This window comes from Brachyistius frenatus, unplaced genomic scaffold (assembly GCF_029030835.1).
Source record: "Brachyistius frenatus isolate BFR_SWC_R1_liver_20210118 unplaced genomic scaffold, ASM2903083v1 Contig_111, whole genome shotgun sequence".
NCBI classification, from domain to species: domain Eukaryota; kingdom Metazoa; phylum Chordata; class Actinopteri; family Embiotocidae; genus Brachyistius; species Brachyistius frenatus.
In genome coordinates, this window is record NW_027210710.1 from 1,345,001 (window position 1) to 1,358,646 (window position 13,646).

At 41.7% G+C, this 13,646-nt stretch overlaps 1 protein-coding gene across 1 annotated transcript in view; it reads left to right on the forward strand.

Annotated features, from left to right (window-relative positions):
- The window catches only part of LOC138629127 (sodium- and chloride-dependent taurine transporter-like), a 27,307-nt gene extending 14,217 nt beyond the window's left edge, over positions 1-13,090 (forward strand). The window contains exons 4-15 of the mRNA XM_069712633.1: positions 838-926; positions 1,615-1,760; positions 1,917-2,049; positions 3,364-3,498; positions 3,932-4,035; positions 4,171-4,295; positions 7,430-7,542; positions 8,645-8,782; positions 10,949-11,051; positions 11,762-11,862; positions 12,006-12,176; positions 12,457-13,090. Coding sequence (XP_069568734.1) covers positions 838-926; positions 1,615-1,760; positions 1,917-2,049; positions 3,364-3,498; positions 3,932-4,035; positions 4,171-4,295; positions 7,430-7,542; positions 8,645-8,782; positions 10,949-11,051; positions 11,762-11,862; positions 12,006-12,176; positions 12,457-12,609 — 1,511 coding nt within the window. The 3' untranslated portion in view covers positions 12,610-13,090. The remainder of the gene's footprint in view (positions 1-837; positions 927-1,614; positions 1,761-1,916; positions 2,050-3,363; positions 3,499-3,931; positions 4,036-4,170; positions 4,296-7,429; positions 7,543-8,644; positions 8,783-10,948; positions 11,052-11,761; positions 11,863-12,005; positions 12,177-12,456) is intronic.
- The last annotated feature ends 556 nt before the right edge of the window (positions 13,091-13,646 follow it).

Genomic DNA, 13,646 nt, shown 5'->3' on the forward strand with positions numbered 1-13,646 from the left:
ATTCACTGGAATTTTTTTTAAATGTTTTAACAATCCTGATGAAGTTACTTTACTCTGTATTCATGGCATCAAATATTTCAAATCATTTTACACCCATTTCCCTCTTCGATATTTGTCTAAATACAGTTCTGTTGGATTAATCAAAGGTGATTCAGGTGATTACAATATGTAATTAATGGTGAAGGTTCAGAGTCGACACACAACTTTTTGTCTTTGTTTTTTACTTCAGCTAACGTGACAGTTGTTTTTACCAGGAACTGACTGCATCCTGTTTTCTGGCCAATCAGAATGCAGCACTTGAACACATTCCTCTTACACACACAATGCTATTGAGACTAATGTGGTGAAAACTGTGGGGCCCCATAAAAGGAAGCTGAAAATGTCCCTTTCACAAGAGGAACAAATGTCTTGGATCAGAGTTTTGTTTTATGCCCCCCCCCCTCCTCCCCGGGCCCAAAAGGTTATTGTTATATAAAATTGTTTAATATCAGTTAACAAAAAGCAAAATGATAAAAAATTTCTAGCTGCTGCTGAAAATAAACTGTCACCACAAAGGTCGATCAAACTGCAATATAACCTTGACCTGGGGAGGGCGATATGACTCATTAATAATAATATCATGATATTTTAGGGTATTTCTTGGCTAAAAATATTCTTGATTACATAAGAAAAATACTAAGAAAAATTTACGTTGTAATTTTATGCGTCCGTATTAACTGTTCCGCAGATATCCAGTGAAAACTAAAGATGTGAATTTTGTTGTCGTAAAAATGATACCAATATTATTGTGATCGATGTGATATCTCACCCCTCTAACCTTTGACCTCTCTCACCCAGGTATTGGTTACGCCTCCATTGTGATCGTGTCCTTGCTGAATATCTACTACATCGTCATCCTGGCCTGGGGACTCTACTACCTGTTCCAGGTGGGTTTGGGGAAAAAACAAACGATGACATTGAAAAAAAAAAAAAATACAAAAAAATTTAATCTGATAGCTCACTTCCATTTTATATGATTACAAGATAGTGAGGGACTTTTGTCAGGGCAGGGCGGACTGATTCTGGACACCTCTAAGGACTGTCTTAACTGGGATGTCAGCATTATAGAAACTCAAAAATTCCGCCTTACAATGTTCGGGATTAGCTAACATGAGGAGCCAATGAAAAAAAATATCACAATTTCCTACCGGCGCATGAATATAACTTCAGTTCCAAAGCTTAAAAAAAAAAGACCTTTTAAAGGAGCAGTTTCTAGGGTTGAGTGACATCTAGTGGTCAGGTTGCAGATTGCAACAGACTGAACACCCGAAAGGCCCCGACTGCAGCCAGGGTTTAGTTTAGTCCCCTTCTGGGCCCTGCTTTCCGACGTTCGAGACGAAGAACTCATTTTGAGGGCAACACAAGACAAAATAAATTCCTACGGTCTCATGATTTCACGCCAATTAAAAGCGTGTTTACGAACACTATGTTCCATTTCTGGCCAACGCATTACCCTCGAAACCCTCCCACGCACCGGACCTTTTTAAATGGAACTGATGTAGATGCGTGGGTGCAAGTTCGTACAGGAAAATAACAGAACATAACTCTTCTTTTTCTTTATTTTCCCAATCGCAGTGTTTCCAGCCAGAGTTGCCCTGGGCCAAATGCAAGCAGCCCTGGAACACCGATCGCTGCATCGAGGACACCTACCGCAAGAACAAATCCCTTTGGGTGGCTGCCAACGCCTCCAACTTCACCTCCCCCGTCACCGAGTTCTGGGAGTAAGTTACATAAAAAAAATGTTGTTTTTTTTGTTTTTTTTAAAACAACCCCACACACGTGAAAAATTTAGTCAAGGTACGATGCCTTTGAAAAATAAAACCAATTGTGCAGGTTAGATGGTAGACCGACAGAGCTTGTTTTTTTGTGTGTTGCAGACATAATGTGCTGGGTATCACCAACGGTATCGAGGATATAGGTCCTGTCAAATGGGACTTGGCCCTGTGTTTACTGCTGGTCTGGGTCATCTGCTTCTTCTGCATCTGGAAGGGGGTCAAATCCACTGGAAAGGTAAATACGTTCACATGTCGTCCCGTATTCATTGCTACATCGCCGGTTGCGTTTTTGGCAACGTTTATTTCAAAAGGGGAAACGAGGTTGCGTACCTCTTGAACTCGCGGAAAAAAAAAAAACGAATGCAAGAGCCGACTTGTTCGCGTTTATCGTTACTGTATCACAGCAAAAACAAATCATGACAGGTGATGCTCATATGATTTTATTTGCTGTGGTCTGACAAAAAGAACAATGAAGGCAGTGTTCGCACATTCAGTTTTTTATTCATTTATTATTATTATTATTTCAAAAGGCCTGGTTGGTGAAAGTGGTGAAATATGTGCTTTGCCTGGTTTTGAGGTCTTAATTCCATATTCATTTGTGGTCAAACGGGCACATACCGCTGCTCGGAAAAACGTGCGTAACGCATAAGTGCTGATGTCGCTAAAGTGATGTAAGTTTGGAGTACTTACTCGCGAAAAATTATCGCTTCCACTCGCCGCGTTTACATGACTTTCCTGTAATCTCTCTGATCGCGCCTTATATTGCCTGAAACACGGATCGGGACCTATTTTAACTGCGACAAATCGATGTTGGATAATTCTACACTATCAAGAAATATGCTTCAAATTTTGGGGACTCTGTACTCGTGCAAATGTATACGGTGTTTATACAATCGCTGCAATCTTACCGTGCACATATGAACGCTGCCCTCTTGTGGAACTCACGACGTCCGGAACTCCCCATTTTTCTGGAAGCCTCCAGTTCGCGATTTCCGCCGTTGTTTACCTTTTTGTATACTCTGGGTAAACATTTACGGGGGAACATAACACACCATGTTAAATTACTGCTTACAGCAGCACCAACAACAACAACAACTCACCTCAAGAACCAGAGGCGATCAATTCCAGACTGCTCTTTTTATAGCCTCAACACTCTCCTATTGATCGGTCTGCCCTGATTTATGCTTTCGGGTTGTTCCAAGCTGTAACTCTGGTAATAAAGTCACTCCTAAAAGGCCAAGTGTGGTCACAGCTTTCCACATAACGGATAGTAATACGCCGCTATCGGCTTAAAGGGACAGTCTGTGGTCTGTTGTTTGTTTCGTTCCAAAAATAACTCCCAGCGTTCACACATTTGTCAAACATGTTTGCCGTAATGACACCGAAGATATTTGGTAGTCGGCCAAATAACAAATGAATGTGGCCGTTTTGAAGACGAGCGGGAACTAACAGCGAATAATTATATGTTCCTTGTGGAATAATTCAAATTTTGGTTTCCAAAATGTGTGACCTTGCCTTTCTGTGTCGGCGGTCCCCCCCCTCCCTACAGGTGGTCTACATCACGGCCACGTTCCCGTTCATCATGCTCATCGTGCTGTTGATTCGTGGCGTGACTCTGCCAGGTGCTTCTGAGGGCATCAAGTTCTACCTGTATCCCAACCTCACTCGCCTGAAGGACCCAGAGGTAGGTGACACCCTGCGCTGCACCAGCAAAAACAACAACCTTCGCAGAGCTCCTCATGTAGCCATTTGTTTTTTTTTATCCGTACAGTCGAGTATGCGATACGTCATTTGAAACCGACCGAAAACAAACGCGACGCGGTATTTTTATTTTTTATTTGTAACTGAACAATGGAAGGATTAGTGGTTGAAAAACTGGCACAGAAAGCTATTTAAATGTCAAATAAGACAGAAAAGCGAGGCGTCTCCGGTAAGTTTTTAAGAAGGGATTTTGAAGATTAGCCGTCACGTGAACACGGTGCAGCTACGCAGTTTCTGCCTCCCCATCGCTTTGCATTATGCAAAATCATGTACATCCCCTCATCAGCAGGCCTCAGCCTTTCTGTCCCCCTCCCCCTTCCCCTCCCCTCCCCCCCCCCCCTCCTCTACTTTGGCAGGTGTGGATCGACGCCGGCACCCAGATCTTCTTCTCCTACGCCATCTGTTTGGGCGCCATGACGTCCTTGGGGAGCTACAACAAGTACAAATACAACTGCTACAGGTGAGACCTCAGTTTTCAGTGTGGGGGTGGCTTTAGTGGTAGGAGGGGGGGGCGGAGAGGGGAGGGGGGCGGGGGGGTTATGGGATCCTTGTGTGTTCATTAACAAATCCTCCTCATGACATATGTGTGACATAGGGACTGTTTGCTGCTGGGAGCCCTCAACAGTGGTACCAGTTTTGTGTCTGGCTTCGCAATATTTTCCGTCCTGGGCTTCATGGCACAAGAGCAAGGGGTGGACATTGCTGATGTGGCAGAGTCAGGTACGAGGGGTTCTGTAAAGGCGGCAGTGATGGTGGGCGCTGCTTCCTTGGTTAACCAATTAAAACAACAAAAGTAAATTATGAAGGAAAAAAAAAAACAGCAACGAAACCCAAAAAGAGAATTTAGCCCTACACCTTAAATTTTTCGAACTGAGTTGTGATTTTGAATTGAATGGATTCCCCATGAACAATGACAAATGACGGCATCGGAATATGGAAGCTTCCGCAATCAAACACTCCTTGACAAAAGCAGAATGTGAGGAACTGTTGACATATTTAGGTCGGTTTGTTGGCGCTTTTATTCAAATTAAGCAAGTTGGGGCCAAGGGAGAGACACCGGGACATCGATTGTGCTTTTTTTTTTTCTTTTTTTTTTTTTACAGACACACCTTGAAAATTTTTAGTACTGTACAGTGTTTATTGTGGCTTAAAAAGGCTGTCAGTTTTTTTTTTGGTTCTGAGATGTTCCTTTTCTATACAGGACAAACTGACGTCACCGTTGTTGTGGCTCCTGAACTTTTGATTGAAACATTGGCATTTGGTAGTTAGCAGCTGTTTCTAGTTTGTTTTGTCTTTTTTTTTGTATACATTTTTTTTAATTCTAGCATTCAGAACTAGCAACTCTATCTGTTTTGTCCCATCTGTCCACAGGGGTTCACAGCCATCAGATTTAGTCATTTAAAAAACCCCAAAATGTTTTGGTTTTTTTTAAAACCAAAGAAAGAAAAGTTGGTTCCTCAGTTTTGAAAGTTTCGTCTTTTTTTCTTAGCCAAATGAGATTGAGGTCGTTTGGAAAAAAGCTTTAATGCAGCCATAAGTGCCAAAATATTTTCCATGGACTTACAGTATATCTCTTGTACTATACAGTATTACTGGAGCCTAATGACAGTACAACTTTGTTTGTTTTTTTCAAGGTTAGACCAGCTTACTGTGGAAGTCATGCCTGGGTTTTCTAACAGAATCTCACAAGGATTTCATTTATGCTTGTTTTTCATATCCGAAAGCAAACGGTTGATGACTCATCCTGTAAAAAGTACAAGTTGTCCTCAAACCAACGTGTTAACACACAAACAGAATTGAAAGATAATTTTTGGAGAACTAACTTTTCGAGCTAGCTTGGAAAGATTCTCCCTCTTTTATTTTTTTCATTTTTGTGATTATACTCTACAGGCTCCAGACAGAAGGCATTTTGTTTGACCTCCAAATGAGACACAAACTTGAAAAACTTCAGATTTAAACAAACATATTGTCAGCATCGGGTGCTTTTTGTGAAACCCAGGCTTCATGGAATACTCCAAAGATCAACCAGGTTGGCACAGTGTGTTACCTTGAAAAGCTTCCCCGTGCTGCCAGCCCAGTCGATGCAAATATTGCACAGTTCTGCAGCGCCGACTTCACGGTGAGGTTTGGCAGAATTGTCCAATGTCGGTGTTGTTTGGCGAGTGGGCTGATGCTAGGTAACTGGAATGGAAGAGTAGGTAGACCGGAGCCCGGCGGATTTGCAAACCGAGGCACATCAAACCCTTGATACCAGCGAAGAGGTAGATTTTTTTTTCCCCCCCTCCCCCCCAACCTTTTAGAAAAGTGTTGTGAGTCTATCAACAAGGCAGGTCATGTAGACATTTATTCCAAACTTTTAGCTTGGTAAACAAGCCCAACCAGGCAAGCGGGGTTATGGAAATGTCAGGAGCGCATCACCAAGTACGTCTGCTTTAACTGCGACTGCTTGAGCCGGATGTCCTCGACAGATGAGCGAATTTGATCCGCGTGACGGAATATGCTGATTATTTAAACAGAGGGACTATAGTGTGTTTTCAAAAGTGCAAGATAAGCACACGCACATGCTACGGCATCTAAAAAAAATGTGCTTGGACTTGAATTTAAAATGTAGATTTTTTTTTTTTGTAATTTTTTTCGTATTTTGCACGGTCCAGTAATGACGTGATTTTCATAACGTTGCGCTAGCATTTTCCCTCTCGAGACTGGAAGTCGTAACTTTTTTTTTTGGTCCTTTTTTGGAGTCAACGCGGTGTTTGGTTGGATGCCTTGTCATAATTTGCCACAAAAAAAAAAAAAATGGAACACATTGACATATCTTGCTACCAGCTGCAATGCTGTTTTGCTGTTATGGCTGCTTCCTTGTTCCTTGACTTCTGTTTTACAGTTCCCAATGTAACATCAACGTTAAATTAGACCTCATTAAAAAACAACAAAAAGAAAACAAACCAAATTTAAGCCTTTGCGTTCATTTGACCACTCAGTTTGCATCTGCTGCTGTTTTGCAACGGTCATTTTGCATTCCTCATTTGAAAAGGGTTCAGACCCTTGTCAAGTCGGGGATGCAAAATGGCTCGAGTGACGTAGGTGTTGACGCACTGAAATTACTTGAGAAACAAAAGATGTGCTTGGTTTACCTTTTAGTAGCAGTAGAAAAGTGAATCAAGCACACCTTAAGCAGGTTAAAACTTTTCATATAATTGCTACAGTATTTACGGTGGTCTTTTATTTTTTGGTAACTGAACTTCACACAACACATTTACACGCATTACGTACTGCACATACATCTATTTACAAAATGTTTTTTTCTTAAATTTCTGTCATGACTTACTTCCACAGAGATGCAGTTACACCATACTCAGAAAAAAAAATGTACATTTTATTATTATACTCTACAAGTTTGTTTTTTATTATCCTTGTTTTCTATTATTGTAATATTCTAAGATGTGTCTTTTTATAAATGTAAATTGTGTTTTGTGGTGGGCGCATACAGTTAGTAATCTGTCATAATGTTTTGTAAGTGAGAGGTAAGTAAAGATATGCATTACATATATTTTCAGTACATGTCTTGCGACAGCAGCTAGCTTTTTATACTGACACATACTACACATAGAACATATGTTCCCAGTGTTATAGCCAGAAATTTGATTATTATTCATTTGATATTTTTATATCTTGTTCTGCGTCTCCGTTGTCTGGGGCTGCTTTTGTTTCGCCCACAGGGATGCAGATCAGATGAGCTTATCATGTGATACTAATGTTTCCCCTCCCCCACCCCACCCCCTCCCACCCCTCTCTCCTCTCTGTTTGCTCTCTACCAACCCCCCTCCACCCTCCCTTACCCCACTCCTCTGCAGGTCCAGGCCTGGCGTTCATCGCCTACCCCAAGGCTGTTACCATGATGCCTTTTCCTACAGTCTGGGCGATCCTCTTCTTCGTTATGCTGCTTCTGCTTGGCCTCGACAGTCAGGTAAGCCAGAGCAGGAACTTTTTTCGCACCCGAGGGGGGCGGCGGCTCGAGCTGCAGGCTAGCTACGACCTAAACGAAACGCCGATAACGATCGCGGGTGTTTGAAAACGGCTCGTTTTTCAAGGCGCCCGAAGACAAAAACACTCGACCGCCCATTTGGCCGACGGTAGAAAGCAGGCGACGCGGGTGCTGCAGCTCATCTTATGTTTTGAAATTATAATCCCGTTTTTTTAGGCAAACTAATTCTTCAAATGCGAATGAAAACAATCGGTTAGAAAAACCGATATGCCGAGATGACATTTGGTGTGTGATTAAAAACATTTCAGAAACTAAATAGAAAAACACACCTGATTTACACCTGTCTGCCGTGACCTTCAAAGTTAGTCCACCTCGTGTCGCCCGGAGCTCTCGCTCTCCGAACACTTCCGATTGTCTTGTCCGATCGTGGGTGCGTCTCAGAGTGTCACAGTATAACTCGGTGTTGACCGAAGAATTCGCGGTGACCAAAACCCGCAAATATCAAAGAAAAAGCCAGTAAGTGGCTCGCGCGACCATGACGCACCTTTTTATTGTTTTCCGATTTTGGACGGCGAGGCTCCGCCCCTTGGAAATGCAAACGCCACTCAAAAACTCTCCAAGGCTCGTTGCTTTATATGCCACAGTCTTCCTGAAGCCTTTTCAAAGGGGTCTCGCGAATTGTCAGAGTCGTAGCGCGAAAATTTGCACGAAACAAATCTCAAAGTCTCAACTTCACGAGTCTACTCGTAGTCAACAGCTCCGCTGTTTCGAGCGAGAAGCACAGGCATCCTGAAAAATGAGCATGGGAGCTCACAGCCGAAGTGACTGCAGCGAGAACTCAGGACTTCAATACCCTAAAACAAATCTGTGAAGTGAAAACAGTCAAATTTCATCCTGTATTTAACCACGCAGGTGGTCTGTGATGCTTTATTTTATTTTTTTACAAAAGGCGAACTAAAAGGATCAGAAGCAGTAGATGTAAAAACAGATGGTTTTTGCGAGGATAAAAAAAATAAAATAAATAAAAAGCAGCAGGTCGTGTTGTCATCTGTGTCTCTCTGTTTTGTTTTTTCTCCCCCGGCAGTTTGTGGAGGTGGAAGGGCAGATCACATCACTGGTGGATCTGTATCCGTCCTTCCTAAGGAAGGGTTACCGCAGAGAGATCTTCATCGCTATCATCTGCTGCATCAGCTACCTGCTTGGACTCACCATGGTTACCAAGGTAACCACACTGTGAAAAACAAAAAAAGGGGGGGGCAAAAAAAACAACCTAAAAGGAAAATTGTGGCTGTAAATCGCCACCGGAACACAAATACAAATAGAAAACTAAATGTAAAAATAATGAACTCCTCATGGTTTTTAGTGCGACAAAAAAAAAAAAACTTCGGAAATGACCGTCTATCACGACATTCCCGGTATTTTTTCCAGTAGAGACATGTCCTGAACTCATTTCAGCCCCCCCTCCCTCCTCCTCCTCCCCCTCCCCCCCCCGCAGTTCAATTCACCAGGACCAAGCGTGTTCAGACAGCTATTAGTGTCAATCCCTGGAGGGATGACGGGGGACTATTTATGCTGTCAAGTCATGAGAACTTCCCTTCCCCTCCTCCGGTATTAATAGACACAGTAGACTTGATATAGCTCCTCCAAATCTTTTTGCTTCCTCCCTCCTCTCCTAAATCTGTCTTATTTCGAGCTTTTCATCACGTTACCTTTTTTTTTTTTTTTTCTTTCTCCTTCTCGTCCTCTCGTTTGCTTCCATCTTCCCTTTTTGGTTTTTGACTTGTCTTTAGTGTTCCTCTCTTTTCTTTCCGCATCACTTCGGTTGTTTTTTGGTTGTTGTTGTTTTTTTTTTTTTTAAGCTTCTCACCGACTTCTAAATTGAACCGCTGACAGTTTCCTTTCCTGTAAATTATACAAAGACGCATCATTTTGACGTGTACCAAGAGACACTTTCTCACTGCTGACATTTTGGCCTGTCAACTACTACGAGTGTAATAGACCAGGGCTCTGGTATTGTGCACGTTGGCTCCATTTCCAGTAAAAATGTACCTCTCAGCCATACCAGGGAGCCATTAGTGCCTTTTTTTTTATGTTACGCTTGAACTTTTCACGATACGACGAGAGGTTTTCATTGAGCCTTGGAAATCTCGACCTTTTTAAGTGAAAGCCTGAGGCCAGTACAGGAAGTGGAGGCTTTTCAAAATTCAGCACTAAAACCCTCAGTTGACGCGTAATTCTGCTCGAATCCACACGAGCTGCAAAACATTTGATTGACCGACGGTTTCATAGCAACAACTTCCGTAAGAGACGGACCGCTAATATTTCGCCGTATGTTCCTAACGGTTTCTGTACGAGTTATATAAGAAGAACCTAAAGTCTGGACAAACGGTACTTTAACTGACATCTCAAATAATGTTTTTTAATGGGCCTGAATATTTCACTAAATAGCAGATACATGAGCTCTCAGTGACTTTGCACCTTTAATAGGAAATGCAGGGTACCTGTATGTTCAATACAGTTAGAATGAGTAGTATCTTTTTTTTTAATTTTTTTTTTAATTATATATTTGCTGTGCTGGTCATTTCTGCAACTCTGTCTTTATTTGAACATGGTTGTCGCCACTTCTCTTCACCACCAAGTTCCCTTTTTGTCTTTCTGTTGAACAGAATCTAAATGTATAACAGCCAGTTTCTCTTCACGTAGAGGCTTGTTATCCTGGTTTAAAAAAAATTAAAAAAATCCAATTTAAAACAGGATCAAATATGGGAAATTACACAAGGAATCAAATTAGACCTTTTAAATAAAAGCTCTATTCCTGGTAAAAAAAACAAAAAACAAACTCAAATGCCTTCCAATTTTTCCACTGAATCTCACAACCAACCCTCTTTTTTTTTTTTTCCTCAGAGGTACATCACCGTCTATCTTCTGTCCTCCTGCTTCCTCTCACACAACCTCTATTCTCACAAAACATACAGCCGTCTGCCCTCCCCTTCCCTCATCGCCCCCTCTGTTGTTCCCATGACAACATCTTTTTATGGCTGCAGTGGCCTGGTTCAAGTTTAGGATTCCCATGATTGTTGTTTTTTTTTTTTTTACATTGGACGCACGCTTGAGGACGCACAGAGTGGCCTCGTCACGTGTGGACATGTCAGCTGCTCACTTTTTTTGTAAATATTTATAGATCTGGAATGCTTAAAGACAAGTATAGTTTATAATCTTTTACAAACCACCTTCCTGTTTTAAAACTGCATCCACTTGAAGCCACAAGAACGCAGACTACAGATGTACAGTTCCTGATATTTAAGTGTCTTCAAAGAGGAACTGAAATGTACCCGAGGGATAAAAAAAATAACTTTTAAACCTCTGTTTTCTTTTTGTCTTTGTGCAGGGTGGCATGTATGTTTTCCAGCTGTTTGACTACTATGCAGCGAGCGGTGTGTGCCTTCTGTGGGTGGCATTCTTTGAATGTATAGCTGTTGCCTGGGTTTATGGTGAGTACCGATTCATTTGCTGAATTTAAGTATATATATATATATATATATATATATACTATGTTTTTGGACAATAACAAGTCTACTGCGTATGCTGTGATTTCTGTATCTGTAGTCTCTCAGAGTGGATGAATGTAGACTGGTGCGTTTAGGGAGCTTTTGGTAAATTATATTGTCAACCAATAGCTTCCATGCGAGGCGTTTAGGGGAAATCTGTTCATCGTGACTACAGAAAACGACCAACTCTTCCCTCTGAAATGCACGAAAAGCTAAAGATTTGCATAGTAAATTTCATTTTCTTTCTCTTAAAAAGGGATTTTATGAAATTGGAATTGGAAAAAAGTGTTTGTTTAGGAAACGGTATCGAATTCAAAGTATTGGTACCGGTATTGAACATTTCTGAATGGTACCCATCCCTAGCCCAAAGGTCTATAACCCATTAGGACGCAACGAATGGAAACAATCCCCAGTTGAGCTTGGCCATATCCAGTCTGTTCATGCAGGGAATTTGAATCACATAGCAACTCCATTTTTTTCAGTTATCGACAGTTCAGCAAAGTTTAGTTTTGGACAATTTTTCCATCCTTGTAAAAAAAAAAAAAAAAAAAATGAAATGCGACACATCAAATCCTGCCTTTGCTTATTAGTTGCTGTGAACTAAGTAGCGCAGAAGTATTTTACATATAAGTATTTTGTTGTTGTCTTCCCAGGCGTTGATAATTTCTATGATGCGGTTGAGGACATGATTGGCTACAGACCAAATCCTTGGATGAAATGGAGCTGGACTGTTATCACTCCTTTACTGTGCATGGTAAGGGGCCGTCTTCCATCAGCACGTTACGTCCGTATTATAGCCAACGTGTATATTTTTCGCCAAATGACCAAAAACAAAACAAAATGTTCAAAATGGAATTTTGCATGTAAGCGGTTGTCTCCTCATTCTTCCTCTTCCAGAGCTGCTTCATCTTCTCCTTGGTCAAGTACATGCCGTTGACGTACAACAAGGTGTACCGGTATCCTGACTGGGCCATCGGAATAGGTTGGACTCTGGCGTTGGCCTCCATGATCTGCATCCCCATGGTGGTCGTCATCAAGATCATCCGATCTGACGGGCCGCTCATCGAGGTGGGTGGTTCGACCATCAAATTCGTTTTTTTTTTTTTGAAGGCCGGGTCACATCAGTGAAGGAATTTATAATCAATGTAGATTAAATGTAGTTGTTTTTTTAAATCCACTTTTTAAGCCAAAACTTTGTAATTCTAACGCTTTCGCTTCCATTGTCTTTCCGCTTTTGCTTTTTTTTTTTCTTTCTTTTTTCTCGCTTTGTTTCCACCTTTCTTTAAACTCCAACCCCCCTCCTCCCCCACCACCACCACCTCCTCCCTCTCCCTCCCCCCACTTGCAGAGGATCAAGGCGGTGGCCGCCCCGGTCCGCGGCGGGGCCAGCTCCCGTCCCGCCAACCACCGCGGACCACTCGCCTACCCGCTGGACCCCAACGGGAACAAGGGTCTGCTGATGAAGGCCCCCACCCACACCATCGTAGAAACCATGATGTAAAGGAATGAGGCGGAGGCTCTCCATGAGATCGCTCTCCTCTCCTCTCGTGTCCTCTGAAAATGCTTCTGAAGCTAGCTAGCTTTTGTCTGTCTATGTCTTTCTGGTGGACTGATAAGGGTTTTAATGGAGAAAAAAAAACACAAAGAAAAAAGAAGTTCACGTTTCAAATCTTTTAGGAATACTTCGGAAGTAGTTCGCTGTCGGTGGTTTTTCTAAAGAGGGGAGCAATCACATTTCAAATCTATTTCTGAATTACTCACCAGCTGTTTTTTTTTTTTTTTTTTTTTTTTTTCCTATTAACAGTTTTCATGTGACTCGGCGTCCCACTGCTGTCTTGTTTAAAGGCAGCGTGGCCGATTTGGCACCAGCCCTCTGGTCATATGCTGGTTGATTTTCTGTTTGCTCCACCAGCTGCTTTTGCAGATAATCAGCCATTGTTCTTAAAAAAAAAAAAAAAAAAAAAAAAAAAAAAGGAAGAAAATGGTTATTGAGTCTTGGAATCAAAAAGCCTTTTGTAGCCACATTATAAAAATAGCGTTTCCCCAACATTGGTCATAGATTACCAAAAACAAGATATTTTGGGTCATGTGCCATAGGGGTCAGCTTTGGCTTGTTCTGTTCCACTATGTTCAGAAGAGCCCCTGATGAAGGTGAAAGACTGAGGCACTAGAGGTATAACTAGCTTTTTACACATGCCCCCCCCCCCCCCCCAATGCAGAAATTGTATGATTTTCTTCTTTTTTTATTGGGGAAAAAAAAAAACATAACATAGATTTTAAAATGTGGCTAATTTTACATCCTGTAAATTGGTTTTCTTTTTAATCTAGTGTCATACCTGGACACACAAAACATGACAAATCAAAACTCCCAAAATCCAGCCGCCCAGAGTTAAGTGCTGACGTCCCTTTTTTTTTTTTTTCGTCCCGCCCCGATAAACAATGACCAGATTTGGTAACGGTGAGCATGCTGAAAATTGACCACCCGATGCACAAAAACAATTCCCTTTGCAGATACAAAAAAAATAAAAAATAAAAAAA